Source organism: Cynoglossus semilaevis, chromosome 2 (assembly GCF_000523025.1).
Source record: "Cynoglossus semilaevis isolate Cse_v1.0 chromosome 2, Cse_v1.0, whole genome shotgun sequence".
Lineage (NCBI taxonomy): Eukaryota > Metazoa > Chordata > Actinopteri > Pleuronectiformes > Cynoglossidae > Cynoglossus > Cynoglossus semilaevis.
Window position 1 is genome coordinate 8,904,665 of NC_024308.1, and position 20,116 is coordinate 8,924,780.

Consider the following 20,116-nt stretch of genomic DNA (forward strand, 5'->3'; position numbering starts at 1 on the left):
TGCATTCTGTCCAAAAGGTCACTCATACCATTTAAACATCACACTACACAAAAATACAACAAATGTCTCAAAACAGCTAAAACAAAGTCTGATATTATAATATGTTAAATGCCATAGCATTTTGGAACACATTAAGCTTAGTTTTATTATTAGCTTAGTTTTGTATGCAATGAGTTTTTTTGTTTGTTTGTTTGTTTGTTTGACACTAACTGCTGGTTTTGCCCTTAAAAGGTAAGTAATTTTAAATATTTTCACCTTAAAATGAAAAGTAGACCTTGAAGTTGATCCACAGACACATGACCAAGTGTTTGGTTGAACTTTGTCCCCATTATGCTTGGAATCTGTAACTGGTTTGAGGTCTCAGAGTGACACTAATTGTGGATGTCATGAGTAATGACAGTGTAGCATGTTAACCGACGATCAAAGACGACAAAAAAAACAACAACAAAAAAACCCAAAAAAACACACACAAAAAACAACAATCAACAAACAGGTTGTACTTCCTCCTGTGTTACATTTCTGTCTCACAGAACAATCAACAGGTCTGATCTGTCAGTTGTGTTTCCTGTCAACATCATCACTCTTGGAAGTGGGGAAAACGTACAGTAAAAGTTCTGCAACCCTGAGGTTTTTTTTCAAGTTTCGGTCATCGTTTCAGGAGGTCAAGCCAGTGAAGTGCACATGGAATTATCAACATCAAGTACTCTGAGAGATAGAAGCCCACTACAAGGCTGTCAAAAGCCCCTCCTCACCCTTTCTCCCTTATAATAATAATAATAATAATAATAATAATACGATGTGTTAGTGTAATACACATAGGTTTATTAAATTTTTCTTCATTTCATCAAATAAGTGACGTTGTTCAATACCGTTCATAACCACAGCCATAGCGACCCCAGGCGGCCATTCTGAAACATTGTACTGTAATCGTATTATCTATTATAACGTCTCGTTGAAGTAGTAGTAGAAGTTTTTTTTAACACACTTTTAAACACTTGGTTTTTGAGTACAAACAAATATTAACACGACTTTGTTCATATTAAACTATTTTTGTTTTCCCCCAATGTTTAATTATGCCAATATACTAAAGAAAAACTCTTTTTAACTTATTGTGCAGCAAAAGAATATAAAGAATATTTTTTTAAAATCACCCCGAAATTACTGCAGTATTTTATTTACATTTATGAGAAATAAACGACGATGATTGGGCATGCTAAAAAAGTGACATTTATTTTTTTTCTAGTATTTCTGTGTCAAATGTCCCTTGCATTTTTTTTTTTTTTTTTGGGGGGGGGGTTCAATTGACTTTAGTGAGTAATATAAAAAAAGCCCTTTAATAATTCAATCTGACTCAAATATTACATTAAATAATACATTATACATATAAACATTTCAACAGACACTGTTCCATCACCGTCCCAAATGCAGTACCACTGAGTTGTTATTTCACACTCAAAGTAAAGCATAACATAATAGGTTCAAAAAGCTTCTTCATGCAGGTTTCTGTTTCACCGGACTGTTCACAGAAAGACCATACCCTAGAATGTCACTTTTTACATTCAAGACAAAGGGAAAAGTCATGGCAGGCCTCATAAAACACCCAGCCCTCAAGGGCTGAGTGATATGAGCCACTGCAGCCATACATGCCTCAGTTGGTGAACACTGACTCTTCTCTTCATTGAAGAGACTTTTCAGAGTATAAACTCCATCTCTATTTAAGGAAAAGACTTAGAGTTCAACTGTGATGTCTTTAAATACCAAGAATTTAAATGACATGTTACTGAGATGTCTCAAAAAAGCAGAGAGAGCGGCACAGACTACCAAACACCCAGAAATGTTTGTGGGTTTCCCTCTGTTCCATCTGATCTACATGTGGCCTGAGGACGAAAAGTTGTTTTCTCAGGACCTTTACCAGAGGGCCGGGCTTTGACGGGACAAATGAGCTGCCTCCTCTGGTGAGGGATAAGAAGAAAGTAAAGGAGAAAAAAATGATAGAGAGGGAGGGCGGAGGAGTGGTTTGGACAGATCTTTTCCAGCCCTTCTTTTCTTTCAACTTATAGATCATCTTTATACACACACCCACACACTCAGAGGGAGAGCTGCAGTGTATAGACGGCAACTGTAGAACTGTAGGGCACGGAGTAGACAAAGTAAGGATGTGACATCACCAACAGGAAGAGACGCTGAACAACTTTTTCTCTCTTCGGTGTGTTTTCTTTTGCTGCCGTGAGAAGTAAGTGAGCCTCCCAGCCTGTTATTGGCTGACGGAGAGGGCATAAACCCAGGAAGGAGCTGGAGGGAGTGTCTGCAGCTGACCTACAGCTTTCTCAGCTGACCTAATTTTTAAAGTCAAGGGATCCCACGCCCAAATCTTCAACAACTTTCCACAACGTTTTCCTGGATTTTAAGTATTCCAGCCAGGTACAGTGCAGACAGATTTTTCCTTTTTTTCTTCTGTTTTGTTTTATTTTGTTTTTTATCATGACGTCTATTAGCTTGCAGTGTCACAGGCAAAATTCCTTAAAGACCATAAAAGTATGCATGGATGGCTGCCAGCAGTGCGTGTTTAGACATGCTTATAGTCACACACGACACTGCTGAGGCATGTGAGTCTTTTCTCCGTCTTACAAGCTGTCACATTTTATTAATTTACAGAGTCTCCAGCACACACACCGTACGTATTGGCTGGAACTGTGTTTCAGGAGCAGACAAAGCAACATAAGTGTTGGACTTCCTTAGAAGCCTTTTGTAAAGGACATTCATAGACGTATCTTCTGACCACGTATTCATCCTGCTGCTCCTCCTCTGGTTAGTCTTGAACCAAGATCAGCAAGACTGTGGAAGCTAGTGGAAAGTCAAAGTCTCACATATCAAAATGCTGACTGCCTTTAAAACCCTCACCATTTTCTTAGAACTCACTCCTCATGTGAGGAAAGTGGAAGTAACACAAACACCCAAGCAGTTCCACCTTCGTTTTTATCTACCGTATTGTGCAGAGACGACAGTGACGACAAACAGAAACTTCCCCATGTTTGTGTCACAGACAGTGAAAAGAAAATGTTCATGGTGGCAGATCAGAATGGAGCTGGGGACACAAATGCAGACGTAGGATCAAATTGCAGCCGCGGCCTTTTTGATGTGACTGCAGGGTCACATCCAGTGGGAGACGACAGATGTTTTAATCCTCCAATGTCCTAAAATAAACCACATACAACAATACACATTTACTGGTGCAATGGTGGCCAAACTTTTCTGCAGCGCCACCACATTTTGTCGAAACATCCAGGTTCAAACATTTCTTAACAACAACGTAATAACAACATAGTTCCTAGAAAACTGATAATACAGCAAAGTAAATAAATTAAATACATTTGTGCAAAATAAGTTATTAAATACATGATGTATTGGAACTGTAGTTCACAGAGCTGAAGTTGAAGTAAAGTCACATTGAAGGTTTTACCCACAGTTTGTTGTGTCCTTTGACCTTGGTTTGCCTGTTTATAACCCAGTACATACAGTAAAGGTTATTCATTATTAAATTATAATGTGCTGACCGCTTGATTACCTAAAACGTTGTGAGTAAATATTAAATGTTGAGTGGACAGCTCAATTTTTTTTATCAGTCAGGAATAGTTGCAGAGAAAAGGCAGGAAAAGACTAACTATAGTTGTCGTTCCCTTTTTCACAGGAGATGTCTGTTCATCTGACAACAGGACGTCACTGCAATCTTTGCCTGACAGACACTGACCCCGTGTGACCTGATCTAGAAGCTGGCCCTCTTTTAGGAAGGCTCCACATCTTTGATCAAACTCTAAACCAAACATTGTTCTAAGACAGCTCTCCCTCCCTGAATCTCTGAGGAAACAGAGAACGTCGATGGCGCTGTGTCTTGGCCAAGTGTTCATCAAAGACAAAACGTTCAGGCCAAAGAAACGTTTCGAGCCTGGGACACAGCGGTTTGAACTTTACAAAAAGGCCCAGGCCTCACTCAAGTCTGGCCTGGACCTGAGGAAAGTGGTTCAGCTCCCGGAAGGAGAAAGTATGAACGACTGGATCGCTGTTCATGTGGTGGATTTCTTTAATAGGATCAACTTGATCTATGGCACGGTGAGCGAATACTGCTCAGAGCGCACCTGTCCCATCATGTCCGGGGGTCTGAAGTACGAGTATCGGTGGCAGGACGGTGATGACTACAAGAAACCCACCAAGCTGCCTGCTCTGAAGTACATGAACCTGCTGATGGACTGGATAGAGTCCCTCATCAATAACGAGGAGATCTTCCCCACCAGAGTAGGTGTGTGTGTGAGCAGTCTACAAATGCCTTCCTTTATTGAACAGATTGTTACCTAATAAAATGATGGAGTGCTAATGTTGTGCGGCGTCAATGTCACCCCAGAGTGCCCTACAGTTATTTATTATCAACAGCACAAATGAGAAGATGAAGTTCAAGCAGAGGTTAATGAAACAATAAGACTTGACATTTAAAGATGTTATTTTTATTACAGCAGCACATTTAGACAAATGCTTCATGGATATGAGAAGTCCGTCCATAATGACGGCAGGAGTGTGAGACCAACGGCACTCACAGATACAAAAACACCACCAGGCATGTCCACTTTACCACATAGTTCTGGGTGTAATTTAAATGAGATCATCCTAACTCAACCATATGAATAGTTGAATCCATTTGTGGCTGTGGTGAATTAGCTATTTTCTAACTGAAGTTTAATTGTTCTTAATGCCTCTACTGGCTGATACATACAGTTTACATTTCTTTTAGTCGCAAGAAACAATACATTATAAATACAGCAGATGTGTGTTTCACATCGATGCCGTTGCATGTGTCCAGTTTCAAGTTCACTGACCATTGGCAGCATTTTGTCTTTTTCTATTTATTTTGCATATGGTCTTTGTTTTTCTAGATAAAATATATATTAAGTGGCAACCCTTATATGTGTTGTAACTGGTTTCATGTTTTCATATTTGTGGATATATGCAGACAGAATACGTACAGCATATATTCTATGGGGATTCTTTAAAAAATAATCTTAGGTCAGTTCTCGATGCCTCTTCGAACTTGTCTAATACCAATTTCCACTGTGTACTAGGTGTGCCGTTCCCCAAGAACTTTCAGCAGGTGTGTAAGAAGATCCTGAGCCGTCTTTTCAGAGTCTTTGTGCATGTGTACATCCATCACTTTGACAGCATCTGTAACATGGGAGCAGAGGCCCACATAAACACCTGCTACAAGCACTACTACTACTTCATCTCAGAGTTCAACCTCATTGACCACTCGGAACTGGAGCCACTGGTGAGACAACAGATTGATTGTTGTTTTAAATGATCCCAACCATCATTCTGTTAGATAATATGATTTAGACCCCACTGTGGATTATCCACAATGAGAAAAAATTGATTTCCTGTGTCACACATGAGTGTGGTTTACATTGTATTCAATCCAGGATACTTTGTCCTTGAAAAGATTTTATACACGTGATATTTTTTTTAAATTTTATTATTATTTTATTTTTAGAAAATGGAAGTTTCTGGGACTAACCTTTTGCAATAAATTATCAATTTGAAAGCTCTACAAAGTGTTATACTAATCTACAGAAAAATATGAATCAAATATTTCCTTGAATCTACTGCAATTCGATTAGTCAACCTTCTTTGTACAATTTAAAATGATTAGAGCAAATTCTGAATGGTTTCTTGTGCATGGTTGTCTTTTAAGGTTATTCTAAATACCATTTAAAACATAACATTTATTACTTGGGCAAAACCAATATCTTTGTTTGTTTGTTTGTTTTTGTGACCATATCAGATATGATCTTTGTAGATATTTTAGATTTGAGTTTTCCTATATATAATATAATATACATTATATATATATCTTTCATATATATATAAAAATTCAATTTCCTAACAACCAATTGTTTTCTCTGTTTTCTTTTGCTACAGAAAGAGATGACGGAAAAGATATGTAATTAAACAGGAGTGCGGGGACAAGGGAGTCTGCATTCTGATGTGATCTGAGCCTCATGAGAAATCATCAACTTGAAAACATTATTAAAAAAAACGTACAGTTTTTATGGCAGATGGTGACAATGTACTTTTACAGATTTTATTTTACTCACAGTGCAGTGATGCAATTATAACAGCATATTGATATTAAATACACCCAATGTGCTCATGTCTTTTTTATTTTGCATGTGTATATTTGTTCTTTTTTGTTTACGTTTCTGTATGTGCAGATGAACAGTGTTGTTTTTTCTATAAAAGTGGAATACTTTACATATTTTTTGTGTTTTTTTTTAAATAAAGTCAAAATGCTAAGAATGTACTGCATATGTTTTATTTCAAATGGATTGTGGTATATGACCTTTGCATAACATACTGGTACTTTGATCTGGATCTTGACCCATTATAGTACTAACTTGACCTACTTCCTGGATGCTCCAAAAAGGGAACTACATTTCTTAGTGACATTTCCAAATAAAAACTGAGAGACAAAAACAAGACATTTTAATCCTGCCATAAGTGCTTTGATGGAATGTTATCTTGATGTTATTTCCTTTATACAAGAGTATTACTTCCTAATATACACCATTTACTGGTTCGTGGTATTTTAATAAATAACGTGAAACAATACTGTTTTGTATGCAATGCAAATTATTGTTTACCGAGCAAATTAATTTCGTCCCTATCCGTCACCGACGAAAAATATCCCTCTGCGTGGACAGTGATTCTACGTCATGTGACGTGAACAAATTGCGTCACCTTCGACCAATAGAAGACAAAGCTTATGTCAAATGGGAGGGACCAATGTTTGTTGCTTGCTTTCCCGCTCCAGCTTGCGTCAGCAGCTGTTTGAGTGATGGAGTTTCAACGAGCGTTGGATCTTAACACCATCCCGCAGGGGCTGTGACACAGGGCCTGGTGCAGTTTGGCAGGTGAGAAAGGGCTTTCTCTATCGGTTGTTTTTGTTATAAATCAGTCCATGTACAGTTTAAATATCGAAGTTGGAAATAGACGTTAAATAGGTGAACGAACTGGTTCTTGTTTGCTGACAGGCGCTAACGACAGTTGCTTTATGTTGACTGCTAATGCTAACGTTTTCTAATTCAAATGCCTGGTCAATATTTCTTCACAGACGGTGCCAGTATGTTGTCAAACGACACTGCTAATGATAAATATAGACAAGGCTGTCAGACATCGGTTTTTATGAAACTGCCGACTTCAACAGCAGGCTCTATCACGTCAGCGCGATAACATTTGGCTGCGTTGTCTAATGCAACATTTTATTTTATCTTATTTGCATTTAGCTTACAATCTGGCCGATTAATGGATGACCGCTAGACCGTATGAAGTTGCCATGTATTGTACGATGAAAAACTAGTTATTGAGTGAGTCCAATGAGTAAAAACAAGTTCTGTCGTTCCCTTTTAAGTGACTTTGTATTCGGTATCTATGTAGTAAGGCTTGTTTTATTCCTAGTCAGGAATGACTGAGCTAGCATTAGAAGAAGTACAATTTTAGTTGTCTGTCCTGTTTGTTATTATACATATTCATTTATGTAAATGGCGCAACCAAGCCTACAGTATGACCTCAATGAAAAACATGTTCCGTGTTTCCACATGGATTACTAAAATGTAAAATTATTTTACTGTTGTCGTGTCTGTCTCAGGTGCAGTTATGGTGTGGCACAACATGATGACTGAGTTACAGGTTCTACAGCCTTCTCTACAGGTAGGATTTCTAAACTTTTTTCCGACCACTTTTACAAAGTTTATTTCAAGTTAAATGACATGGGCTTGTTAATGCATGTAGCTAGAAAGTCAAGCACATAGTTGGACAGTGAGCAAGCTGTTAATTCTCAAACATAGGCTTCATGACACTGTGTGAGTCATACTTTGCTCACAGCGGTGTGACTCTTTCCTGTCATATCCAGGGTTAGATAAGACCTGTCATGACATTTCCTGATTTACCATCAGACCATTGATTTGGCTTGTTTTCACAGGGGAACATAATCAGTACAGCTGTCATACCCGTTTTTGAATGTAGTTAATCTCTCTTAAAAAACAACTTCATACTGCACACATATCAAGTGAGGCACTGTAGGTTTAGTGCACTGTACGTTTACTTAATCTGTAGCATTAGGCTGTGGAGTAGTTCCCTCTTTTGATTGTCTACTTGATCTTCCGAAGACTTCTGTTCTCTCACTTCCTCTCTCACTCCTCTGTGGACTACTTCTGTAACAGGGTATGCCACTGTCTTTGAGCCAAATAGGACAGAGCTGTGGGGCAACTCAAGAAAGTGACATTTTCCCAGAGGACAGACGACACCTTTCCCAAGGCCCACTTGGTACAAAAGTTTAAAATATGACCTAGAGAAAACATCCAAATGTTTGGTTGGTGTTTGGTTGTTTGTATAGATCTAAAATATGACATTCCTGTAAACTTTGGATTCTTTTAAATCGAAGGACTATATTTTGGCAGATTTGGAACAAAGCCAACCAGTAAACATTCCAGATGTGGCAAAAAGAAAGAAGAAGAAAAGAACTAAGGCAACAGAGAGCTTTACGGGCACTTTCCATGGTATTAAAGGACTTGTTTTTGTCAGAATAAAATAAAAATTAATTGTTATACAGTCCTTGTTGTGGACTAACTACTGTTTTTTTTCTCCCAGAGCTCTACAAGCTGACAGATGAAGTCCTTGGTCAGGGTGCTTATGCCAAAGTTCAAGGATGCATAAACATGCAGAATGGACAGGAGTTTGCTGTTAAGGTAAATAAGAGGTTGTCAGGAGCTTACCAATGTGTGATCAGTAAAAAACAAAACAAAAACTATTATAGTGTCCATTGTTGTCTTATTAGATAATAGAAAAAACTGCAGGTTACAGCCGCAGCCGTGTTTTCCGAGAAGTGGAGACACTCTACCAGTGTCAGGGAAACAAGTGAGTACATTAAGGAGAGGTTATGAAATTGAAAGAAAAAAGCACATACACAGTTTTAAATAATTTCCAAATGTCTTGCTGCAGGAATATTTTGGAGTTGTTCCACTTCTTTGAAGACAGCACCTGCTTTTATTTGGTATTTGAAAAGCTCCGTGGAGGTGAGAAAAGATGACTGACTCCTGAGTAACAGCTTCTCTGTGGAGTTTCTGTGTCTCATGACAATGCACTGCTTCTCTGATCCCAGGTTCAATTCTCACACATATACAAAACCGTAAGCACTTTGATGAGTTGGAGGCCAGTAAGGTGGTCAGAGATATTGCCCTAGCCCTTGACTTCTTACACACTAAAGGTTAGGAAATATATGAAAAATCTAGCCCAGCAAATGGAATTAGTTTTCTTGTTAACAATGGGCTTTTCTGTAGGCATTGCTCATCGAGACCTCAAGCTAGAGAACATCTTGTGTGAATTTCCAAATCAGGTAAGTAGGCACCCAGTGACAAGAAGCTTTCTCATGGACTGAATGTCAACCTGGAGATCACCATTGTAATTATGTCTTTTAATGTTTGCCCTCAGGTGTCACCTGTGAAGATTTGTGACTTTGACCTGGGCAGTGGAGTGAAGCTAAGCAGTGCCTGTACTCCTATAACAACCCCAGAGCTCACCACACCTGTAATTGTCAAATTCTACATTTGAAGCACACACACACACACAAACAGAATCCTTCTGAAGGAATATGGTTCTTGACTCCTCTTGTGTTTTTCCTGTCAGTGTGGCTCAGCCGAGTACATGGCTCCAGAAGTGGTGGAAGTCTTCACTGATGAGGCCTCCTTCTATGACAAACGCTGTGACCTCTGGAGCCTCGGAGTCATCCTCTACATCCTGCTGAGTGGTAGCCCACCATTCACAGGTCACTGCGGCACTGACTGCGGCTGGGATCGAGGAGAAACCTGCAGAACCTGTCAGGTAAAGTTTTTATCTACTGACTTTTGTCTTCCTCAGCCGACGCAGCTGTAAATGTTCAACACTCTCTGTTTACAGAGCAAAGGTTCTTTCCGCCTCCACTGTCACGACACTGAATCAGGATAAATGTTTAATGTAGTTTCACTGTTATGGTTATTAACAAGTGCAGAGTAAATGTGATGTTTTTTGTTTTCTCATCATTGTAACTCATCAAAACAATTACAGTAGTCCTGATAATGTACACATTTCTGTCCTCAGAGTAATCTGTTTGAAAGCATCCAGCAGGGGAAGTACGAGTTTCCAGACAAGGACTGGTCTCACATCACAGACAAAGCCAAGGATCTCATCTCTAAGCTCCTTGTACGAGATGCTACACTTCGCCTAAGTGCTGCTGAGGTTTTAAACCACCCATGGGTGCAAGGGGTGAGTGTCAGTCCATCAAAAAAAAAGTCCATCATCGTGAAGTATTTTGAGTATTTTCACTTTTTGTTTCATCATGTACTAAAGAAAACTACTTGGTTTTTTTTGTCAACAGGATGCCCCAGAGAGAGGTCTTCCCACCCCTCACGTTCTACAAAGGTGACAGTTGATTTCAGAGGACTTGAATAACTTTCTTTACTCAGAAAGTTCCTGTTTTATAACTTTACCTCTCTTGTTTTCTTCCAGGAACAGTAGCACCAAAGATTTGACCCTGTTTGCAGCAGAAGCCATTGCCTTTAACCGTCAGCTGTCCCAGCATGATGAGCAGCAGGAGGAGGAGGGGGTGGCGGTGATCGTCTGCTCCATGAGACTTTCTCCTCCGTCCAACTCCAGGCTGGCTCGTAGAAGAGCAGAGTCCAATGCCCTTCGCTCCCAGGACTTCACTTCTTCCTTTGACGACCCTGCAGCCTGAAGGAGCAGTACAAGTCCACAGTCATATCTTTTAAGCTTCCGCCTTTCCCTCAATTGGTTTCCAATGATCTAGAAAGCATCTTAAATTTAAATTTAATTTTTCCACATTTTAAAACTGTTTGACACTAGAAAAAGGCTGTAAAGTGACAAAATGTGGAAAACGTCATCACCATGAACTTTGCGTTTCACGGGATTTTCACTTCTTTTTTTTTTTTTTTAACTCACTGTGACAGCACTAAGGTGACAGTTATTTGTTACCACCTCGCTGGTTAATATGCCTGGTATTTGAAAAACATACAAAGTCTTTAAATATTTATTTATTTACAATATTTTATACAGTTTATAACATTTTCTTTTGTCTCAGACTGTGAATTGACTGTTACTTAAGTGTTACTGCAGGAAAAACAGTCTTATTTTTTAATTCTGTATGCAGTCTGAAGATAAGACAAAAATCCACTACAAGTATAAGAGGATTCAAAAAGTATGTTGCAAATAATTTGCAAGTTATTCCAGCCTACACGGAAACATACTTAATTTAGGCCAATAAAGTAATGTTTTTATTTGTAGCTATTTCCTGTCACCACCAGCTTCCATTAGCACCAACATAAGCTACTGATTTAGCCAAAGGGAAAATATTTAAGTGGCTCTTACAATAAGAGTTTTATAGCTCTCTTAGAACTGTATTTTTAAAGCAGGTTTTAAAACTTTACCTCAGACTCTGATTTGCACCATGTCTCCACATGTTCTTAGTGTAAAAAAACACCATCCCTGAAAGTCTGGTTCTCCTTCCATTCTACTGGACCTGCACTTACAGTAACAACATATCATGGATTATTAAGTCTAAATGATGTGAATGCGTTGAGTATTCTTTGGTTTCTAGTTTTATGTGAAGATAAGGATACCATACTGAATTAAGAGATGTTTATTTTTATAAACCATAGTTTGTCATCTTTCTGTTTGTTCTGTGGATTCTTATTATTCGGTTGGTTTGGGTCTGTGAATGTGTCAGTTGGAAAAAAAAAATCAGTTAACTAAAAATGATGTATATATTTACCAATATTACTAGTATATTTACTGATTTTGATTGATGTACTGTATGTAGACAGAGCTAACTAGTGGTGTGAAAGATTAATGAACGGTTAAATGAAAGAAAAAAAAGTGTTGATGTATTTTCATCGTGACTACATACAGTAATTGCAACATTTATTTATGCCATTTTATCAACACTGTATTTTTATTATTTTTATTTCTGGACACGCTGTTTTAATCTTCATCTTCCACTACTGTATCCTTTTACTGTTACTTTAATGCTTTTTCCAATCCGATTTACCAGCGCCACCAGGGCCAGGCCATTGCTATAGCAACAAATGGCCTTTACAGAATAGCAGGGATTAAAGGTGATGTTTCTGAGCTCATACACACATTAAAGAAGAACTGATTACCAGGTTAGAGCACTCTCACGAATCATAAAACTCTCTCCCTCTCTCTGTCTCATTACCCTGTGCTGACAGTGAGTGAGATTACTGGGAGCTAATTGGTTTGGAATTATTTCCTAATGTTAACTGTTAGTGAACTCACTTCTTAGCAGTCTTCCTGTCAACAATGACTCTTATAATTTGAGTTTTACCTTCTTAATAAAACAAACTGTCCAACATGTTCTCTTGTCATCCATTTATTTTGTACTATCTTATGAGGAACAAAATAATACCTGATTCCTAGTATTAGTGTTCATTTCATTTCATTCCTTTTTTTTTTAAATGCTCACCCTACAATGATCAGCCAGAACGTGAGCACTGACAAGTGAAGTAAATTAACAAATCAGCAGAAGTAACGTTACATACCGCCCACTCGGTCTGACGTCGTCACTTTCTAAAGTACCCACGTACAGGATATTCGTGCCGTTTATCTGGTGGATTCGGCTCCATTAAACAGCGCCCTCTGTGGACCTTTATTATCGTAACATGTGGTAAGAACAGGGGCGCAGCAACAGCTCACTCCGTGGCTGACCATCTGAAGACACTGTCAGAGACAATGTCCTGTTGAACATGAGGGATGGTGGAAACTAATAACTGGACTACACATCTGAATTAACGTAAGTGACGCTTCGATGTGTGTTTCCAAAGTCTGAAGCCTGACCTGAACTGAAGTTTACATTCAAATATCCGCTGTTTTAACTTAATTAACAAAGACGCGCTGCATTGTCACTGACTGAGAATGTCTAATGCACTTCATTAGTGTAATTTAATGAAAAAAAACCCGATATGGAATTAACATAGAATATCTTTTGGAATTGTATTATTTATATGGGTGCATCATTTATGTGACGTGTATAACAGATGTATGTTGCTGGTGTGCAAGAGAGAATATGACCGACCATCTCAACCTTAATGCTTACACACACACACACACACACACACACACACACACACACACATATATATATATATACATATATATATATATACTGTATATACACTGTATATACTTTATATACTGTAACTACATATGTAATAAATATAGAGTATATGTAATGCTCATCTCATTGAGGAAATTATGCTTCTACAACATTAAAAAAGGAATAGCAATATTTGTGTATGTGTAATACCTGGCAATCATCCGTCCACTACTTGACTAAGTTAACGGTGTGTCCACATCACCTTATTAACTTAGTCATTCTCCACTAAGTTTTAACAGTAACCCTCCATCCTAAGTCGTATTACTGCCACCTACTGGATTTTCATCTTGTTCGAAGTCCCATTTTTCAAACAGAACACTCACGGAGAAGGAAATCTCATTTCTACAAGTCATTTCCCAACACTGAGTTGATACCCACAGTTGGTCAACAGAAAATGTTTTTCTAGCTGTATAAAAAGTTCATTAAGCTTAATTTGCACAAATACTTATAATAATAATATACCCACAGTAGTACTATATCTAAAACATCAAGGCTTTAGAGCAGTTCTAACTAACATACAAACATCTCGACTCTCCAGTAAATTCATATTTATGATTTGCTGTTTAGACTTACTTTCATAGTTATTGTATTATATCTAAATGAGCAACATAGCAGTTTCTGATCTTCACCTCTTTTTCACAGAGCTTTTTGTGAGACATGACACTTCCAGAAAAGATACCCAAACCCCCTGCTCCTCACAGACCCTGTCCACAGAGCACCCACCAGAGCCTGCCCTCCCCGGCCCTGTGCTGTGCCTGTGGATTATGTATCATGTTGGCTGGCATCAACATCACACTGGTCGGAGCCTTTGCCTTTGGCACCTTCATCTCTACAGTCAACGCCCCCATTATCATCGGGCCCCTGCTTTTGCTCTTAGCTCTGGCTTTCTTCACAGCCTGCTGCCTGAGGCCCCCGACCCACGAGGCGCAAAAAGGTGAGAAATGGGGGCTGATGCGGATAGGAACAGCAGTGTTTGAGATGGAGACGAGTGAGAACACGCTGCAGGACACTACTGCCGTCCAGCTCAGCCCCACCAACTCCCCCAGCTCCTACAGAGGTGATGCTGCGCCACCTGCCTGTCAGGACGGAGCTGGTGAAGCTGCTCACATCTTCTTAGATGATCTTAGATCTTAGAGGTTAACAAAGGAGATGAGGTCGTCGTGACCACTGACTGGAGATGACTGGGATAGTGACGTACAGATGCTGCCCACTCATCTTCCTCCGTGTAGATCAGGACTGTCAAACTCATTTTGGTTCAGGGGCTGCATGCAACCATATTAGATGTCATATTAGATGGGCTGGACCAGTACAATGACACCATAACAAATTATAAATTACAATAAGGCCATTTTTTCCCCTTTGTTGTCATGCTGAGAAGTACAAGTTTTTTGGATATTTATAGTTATTTATTCATATTTAATTATATAAAAAATAGTTTTACAGAAAACATGAAGTGTTTGTATGTTTACTGTATTTATATTTTCAAAAGTCATTAAGCGGGCTGGATTGGACATTCTAGCGGGCCGTTTTTGGCCCACGGGCCGTATGTTTGACACACCTGATGTGGATGGATACAGATATCAGCACTGTTCCAAAGGCTACGTGTCCAAATATTAGTCATCCAAGTGTTAACATGTTTTGAACAGTGTGTGTTTTCTTGAACCTTGTCTGAGACAGACTCTGTTTCTGTGTTACCTACTGTTGTACAAATCATCCTGTATATCCAGTGAAGGAGGATCATGTTGATTTGTGTCCACGTGCAGTATGTTCTTGTTACTGTACTGTGTTCAGTGAGCAAAATGAATGAAGCTGTTATATTTCCTGTATTTCCTGTGTGCGCCTTGTAAATAATAGCTAAATGATACTAAACTACAAAAGTACATTGTTGATTTTTCAAATACTGTTCAGTGTATTTGTTCCAACTGCAGCCAAGAGTGGCCTTTGTGCAGTGCAGACTTGAGACATTTGGGATCAAAAGTCATAAAATCATTGTACTTGCAACTTATTTGTTGGTATAATCTGCAATTCTGATTTCATTAGTTCCTCTTCAGGAGGAGGAACCACGAGCAGAGCCCCACCCTGACATTGTAATCCAGTGTCACGGTCACTTCATGTGTTGGTCTCATTTAGGAGCAGGTGATTCAGGTGTGTTTCCTTTCTTCACTGTGTTACATCAAGCCCAAATGTTTACGCTCATGCTCAGTTATGTGAGTGTGTGGTGTAATGACTAATTATACATGCTGATTCAGACACAGATACTGCAGTTGTGTTTACTTATTTTTTCATTTCATGTTGTAGTGCAATGGCTGTTATCAGTGACTGCAGTTACACATGTCTTTAGTGACGTTTGTACATGTATTCAATTAATAAAGTTTAAAACTAACTGTTATTATGAGTGTTTTCCTGTTTAACCTGGATAAAAAATATCCTTGTAGATTATATACAGAAAAAAACCCAGGAAGACACAAGGAACAATCCCTACACCGCTGAGAAGAATCACAGGAAAAGATAACAAAGAGTGTGGGTTCGTGTGCGTGTGACATGTCTTGACAACCTGAAGTCATTCAGTATCAATGAGGTCACACTGCTCCCTGTTAAATAACCAAATAAAAGTGGTTTCAGAATGGAGTTGATTTTTCCTGAGTTTATTCTTTATATATATATATATATATATATAAATATATATATATATATATTTATATATATTGCCTTTGGCACCTTTGGCACCTTCATCTCTACAGTCATATATATATATATATATATATATACATTTTCAGTCAATGCCCCTCGTTAGCCAATTAGCTTGACTGTCTTTCATTATTTATAAACACATGAAATTGCTGCAAAATTGCGAGGGAGCCTTAACTCTCCATTCTACTCAATGCACAAACAGGAAACGAGGGTAATTATGCCGGCAATGATTCACACCTGTGCGTAAGTGGGAGCCATATGAATAAGATGAACAAGAAAAAAAAAGCGCGTCGTGGCCGGGAAACTATACGGTAAAATGTTCTTTACTTTGTTACTTTTCTTTCAGCATTTCAAGCATTACGCCGTGATTTACATGTTTTGAAAGAAACACGGCCAAAAAAGAGGAAGTTCTTTTGCCTGTGAGCGGCTGTGACTGGACAACGGCTGTGACTTTTTCAATCACGTTTTCAAGAACAGTACTCAAAGTCACACAGCACAACTACACTCATTCTATTTTGGTTAATTGGACCTTTCCAATAATTAGCTTGTGCATAACAGAACAGACTAGTGGGCTTTAAGATTTCGATACTTTATTGAGACAGTAGAGGGCAGTATAACTCTTTCTTTTCAGGTTTTCAAAAAGGGCAGCTATACACGTATTCTCTCTGCTCCAGTTTACTTTGCTAAATATTTGCGTTACACACATTTCTCTACAAAAAAGTTTTGAATTGTCTTTAATCTTTTTGAAATTCAGTTTACAAAAAAACAAACAATTTTAACGCAGGATGTTTTAAGGCAAATACTTAAAAAAAAGTCTTCAGTAAGTTAAACTAACAGTCCAAATAGTGTCATCTAGGCAATGTTTTATTTTTAGGTTAATTACTACATTAAATAATGTATTTCTTAGTATATACTCACATCATTACACATAGACAGAAAGAGTAAATTAAAAATATATCAATTTTTGTTTCCTTTATAAATCTCAACACTGATTTGTGAATCAATCCTCATTTTTTGAAGAATCTAATTAAAAATTTGGAACTGGTCATAATTAGAATTAAAAAGACCATGGAGATTTAATGAACTCTCCTTGTAAATTATACCTTTTATGACGTTAGCTTACAAAATATTTGGCTACTGAACGTGACGGTCACACACTGCATCATCCTTGGGTTTTGCTTCTGCCTGGAGCTCGCAGCGTTTTAGAGGGATGCAGTGACCCTGAAACACATGCAGGTCATCTCTGAACCTGCACCTGAATAACACATTTCCCACAGGTAATACTCCACACTCTATCTCCTCCTAACAGGCAGACAGAACAATGGCAAGGTGACGGTGTCTTTGGACGGTCATTATGAAGTGACCTGATGTGCTTTGAATCTGAGGCCCTAACAAAAAAAATGGTCAAATTTATAAACATGTATTTGTCATTTAAACAGTTGTCATCAGGTTTTCCTTTATTTGTTTTATTTATTTATTTATTTTTAGTTTGCGTCTAAGTGTGCGTCTAAACAGCAGCTGTTAATTTAGATCTTGGAGTCTGCTGACTCAGCTGCAGGAAGACAAACACTATCATGTGTCCTGTTGGAATAATCTAAATCTATTTTAGCTTAAAGGGCTGCACAAAAACAAAATGGGGGGGGGTTGACATTTCCACCTCATGATTAATGTGCTAATGTCCACTGAAATGTCACATTTTCATGGCCTGATCGTTCCTTCATTTCTCGCCTCATTCTCTGCCACAGAATGAACTGCTCATATTTTGTCTCCAGATTAGCGACGACCACGGCTGACAGTTGTTCACGATCGGGACGTTTAGATGTCATACTTTTTAACTGATCTGGAAAATGTAATATTTATCATCATTTTAGCCCTTTGCAGGCGCTCAGTCTGATTACATGTGTATGGATGTGTGTATGGGTGTGTATGTTTAGCTGCACTTCTGAGGACACTCTTGCTAATGTTTTAGGGACATGTTGTCATTGTAGGGACATTTCCCAGGTCCACACTGAGTGAGTGAAAGAACTAGTCATATTAAAGTTTGGGCAAATATAAAGATTAGATATTTATGTGTAATAGTTGGAGAATTGCTTTGTGTGTACAGCGCTGAAAACACACAACAATTATGCGTGTGTGTGTGTGTGTGTGTGTGTCAGGGGAGACACGGACCACAGCCAGTTCCAGCTGATGTATTAGGTGCCATATGCAAGCCATGAATTACCGGGGAGTCAATTTCCCCCCTAAACAGGAGCAAGGCCTGTGTGGCCTAGAGGCCCCTTTTCATATTTACCAAATCATTTCAATAAGAGGTACGCCAGGAGAACCCCCCGACCCCCCAACACACACACACACACACACACACAGGCACGCACACACAGAGATGAGTATTTTAAATGATTTTTTTACCATATTAGGACAAACTGTGCACGTTTTAAATGTTAATAATAAAAACAGAGGTTAAACACTGTCACCTCTGACACTGACTTCAGTGGAGCTGTAATGGCCGCCCGTTACCGTCTCTCCTCAGCTGTTCTCCATGTCCCAGTTCTGTCCCCCGACTCACTGATTGGAGTCAGAATGGGGCCCTGATTGACCGTGCCACTCTGACTAATGGAGTGGATATGCTAGATGAAATACATGGCTCTTTCATTCCAAATTCTCTTACCCTCTGTGTCCCCAGTCACTCCGCCGTGACATATTTTTTTTCACAGATTGAGATTTCTATCCTGTTTTTGATCAGAAGCGTCTGAGAGCGGACGGGAGTCGCAGCGATCGAGGCGGCGATGCCTCAAAGCTAGCAAGGCTGGCGGACACGTGCGGCTGAGCTGATGGGGCCTCCGGTGACTGACAGGGCTGACACTTAGGGAAATGAGGTCATTAGACAGCATTACCAGTGGGCTGTTAGCGCTGTAATGGGTTTTAACTTTGGAATTTCACACAGAAGCCCATTGGGGATGAGTCTGATGTGAGGGCAGGCAGACGGACAGGTGGGCGTACAGAAAGCAGTGCTCATGGACCGGGGGGAGCAGTGTTGGGTGAGGATGGAGGGTGAGCAGAGGAATAAGATGGAAATAGTTCGGACAATAAAGAATATCACATATTGATGCGATGATTTGAAGGGGAAGGAAATGAGGCTAAGTTAATAATGGACTTTGGTTGTTGGTCCCGTCCTCCAGTGTTGACTCGTTGAAACAGTTCCCAGATCCCCAGATTGTTTTCAGTTTTTGTATGATTTTAACTGCTCACCTCCCAACCTGCCTTGGTGTCTACATTTAGCAAATAATAACAATAAACCCTTAGAAAAAAACAATTAGCCTTTTACGTCTGCAAGGATTTTTGTAGTTACATTAAATGTAATGTTTGTAATTTATTCATCTTAAATGTTTTTCTAAAATTGAAATACCAAGCAAGTATATATATACATATATATATATATATTTTAAATGATTTTTTTAAACAATATATATATATATATATATTCCTAGTCGTAACATATTTAAAGTTACACAGTACTTCCCACTCCTCTGTCTTTGGTCTTTAACTTCACTACACGTCAACACCATGAACCGGATCATGTTTCCACTGGTAAACATTTGCAGCCACATACACTGTGACTACATATTTGCAAAATAAAGTTTAAAAAAAAAGCATTTAAACCAATGAATGATTTGATTGTACAGTTTTTACAGCTGTTTCCATGCTTAATAATTAACTTAATTAATTAACATTGAACATGCTGATTTTGCATCATTTATTTTCCTCTCTTTCAAAACTTGGTAGTAGTTAAGAAGCCAGCGAGTGATGAAGTCTAAACATCAGCTGAAGTCCTCCTCCTCCTCCTCCTCCTCCTCTCGGCTGTGCTGTGAAAACAAATGGTCCACTTTAGTGCTGCCGTGGAGCTGCAGACTTCTGAGGTACAGGAAGATTTAGAGGCGTGTTACTGAATGGTTGTCCAGCAGAGGGCAAGACAACACACAGGAGAGGAGGAAGTTGGATGATGTATAGTAGAAGGATGACGGCCATTTTTAGTCATTCCCCTGACTGGTCTGGAGGCAGATGAATTATGCCTGGCTTCTTTGAGAGGTTTATGGAATGGTGAAAAGAAGGTCAGGTTTCCTTAGTGGGTTTTTTTTCCAGTGGAAATGATGAAGAAAGTTGTTAATA

At 38.9% G+C, this 20,116-nt stretch overlaps 2 protein-coding genes across 4 annotated transcripts; both read left to right on the plus strand.

Moving 5' to 3' along the window:
- Window positions 1–1,953: 1,953 nt before the first annotated feature.
- On the plus strand, window positions 1,954–6,441 carry mob3c (MOB kinase activator 3C). 3 transcript variants are annotated; one of them, XM_008335548.3, is made up of 4 exons: window positions 1,977–2,421; window positions 3,689–4,294; window positions 5,109–5,311; window positions 5,962–6,441. In XM_008335548.3, exons 2-4 carry the CDS (start codon window positions 3,877–3,879, stop codon window positions 5,989–5,991), a joined length of 651 nt encoding a protein of 216 aa, XP_008333770.1. In that variant the 5' UTR covers window positions 1,977–2,421; window positions 3,689–3,876; the 3' UTR covers window positions 5,992–6,441. The 3 variants fall into 3 exon arrangements, with proteins under 3 accessions (XP_008333779.1, XP_008333770.1, XP_016896573.1); XM_017041084.2 differs by lacking the exon at window positions 1,977–2,421 and adding an exon at window positions 2,463–2,808; XM_008335557.3 differs by lacking the exon at window positions 5,962–6,441 and having other exon boundaries at window positions 1,954–2,421; window positions 3,689–4,290; window positions 5,109–5,304.
- Window positions 6,442–6,803: 362 nt separating this feature from the next.
- On the plus strand, window positions 6,804–12,460 carry mknk1 (MAPK interacting serine/threonine kinase 1). The gene is made up of 14 exons (XM_017031358.2): window positions 6,804–6,953; window positions 7,688–7,749; window positions 8,262–8,364; window positions 8,499–8,597; window positions 8,689–8,786; window positions 8,876–8,955; window positions 9,040–9,113; window positions 9,200–9,304; window positions 9,378–9,433; window positions 9,529–9,624; window positions 9,724–9,918; window positions 10,174–10,338; window positions 10,451–10,494; window positions 10,582–12,460. Exons 2-14 carry the CDS (start codon window positions 7,696–7,698, stop codon window positions 10,805–10,807), a joined length of 1,395 nt encoding a protein of 464 aa, XP_016886847.1. The 5' UTR covers window positions 6,804–6,953; window positions 7,688–7,695; the 3' UTR covers window positions 10,808–12,460.
- Window positions 12,461–20,116: the final 7,656 nt, after the last annotated feature.

Coding starts and splice junctions, on each gene's coding strand:
- mob3c (XM_008335548.3), top strand. CDS start 3,877: ATGGCGCTGTGTCTTGGCCAAGTGTTCATCAAAGACAAAACGTTCAGG. Junction 4,295..5,108: donor GATCTTCCCCACCAGAGTAG/GTGTGTGTGTGA, acceptor ACTGTGTACTAG/GTGTGCCGTTCCCCAAGAAC. Junction 5,312..5,961: donor ACTCGGAACTGGAGCCACTG/GTGAGACAACAG, acceptor CTTTTGCTACAG/AAAGAGATGACGGAAAAGAT.
- mknk1 (XM_017031358.2), top strand. CDS start 7,696: ATGGTGTGGCACAACATGATGACTGAGTTACAGGTTCTACAGCCTTCT. Junction 9,114..9,199: donor ATTTGAAAAGCTCCGTGGAG/GTGAGAAAAGAT, acceptor CTCTGATCCCAG/GTTCAATTCTCACACATATA. Junction 9,919..10,173: donor AAACCTGCAGAACCTGTCAG/GTAAAGTTTTTA, acceptor TTCTGTCCTCAG/AGTAATCTGTTTGAAAGCAT.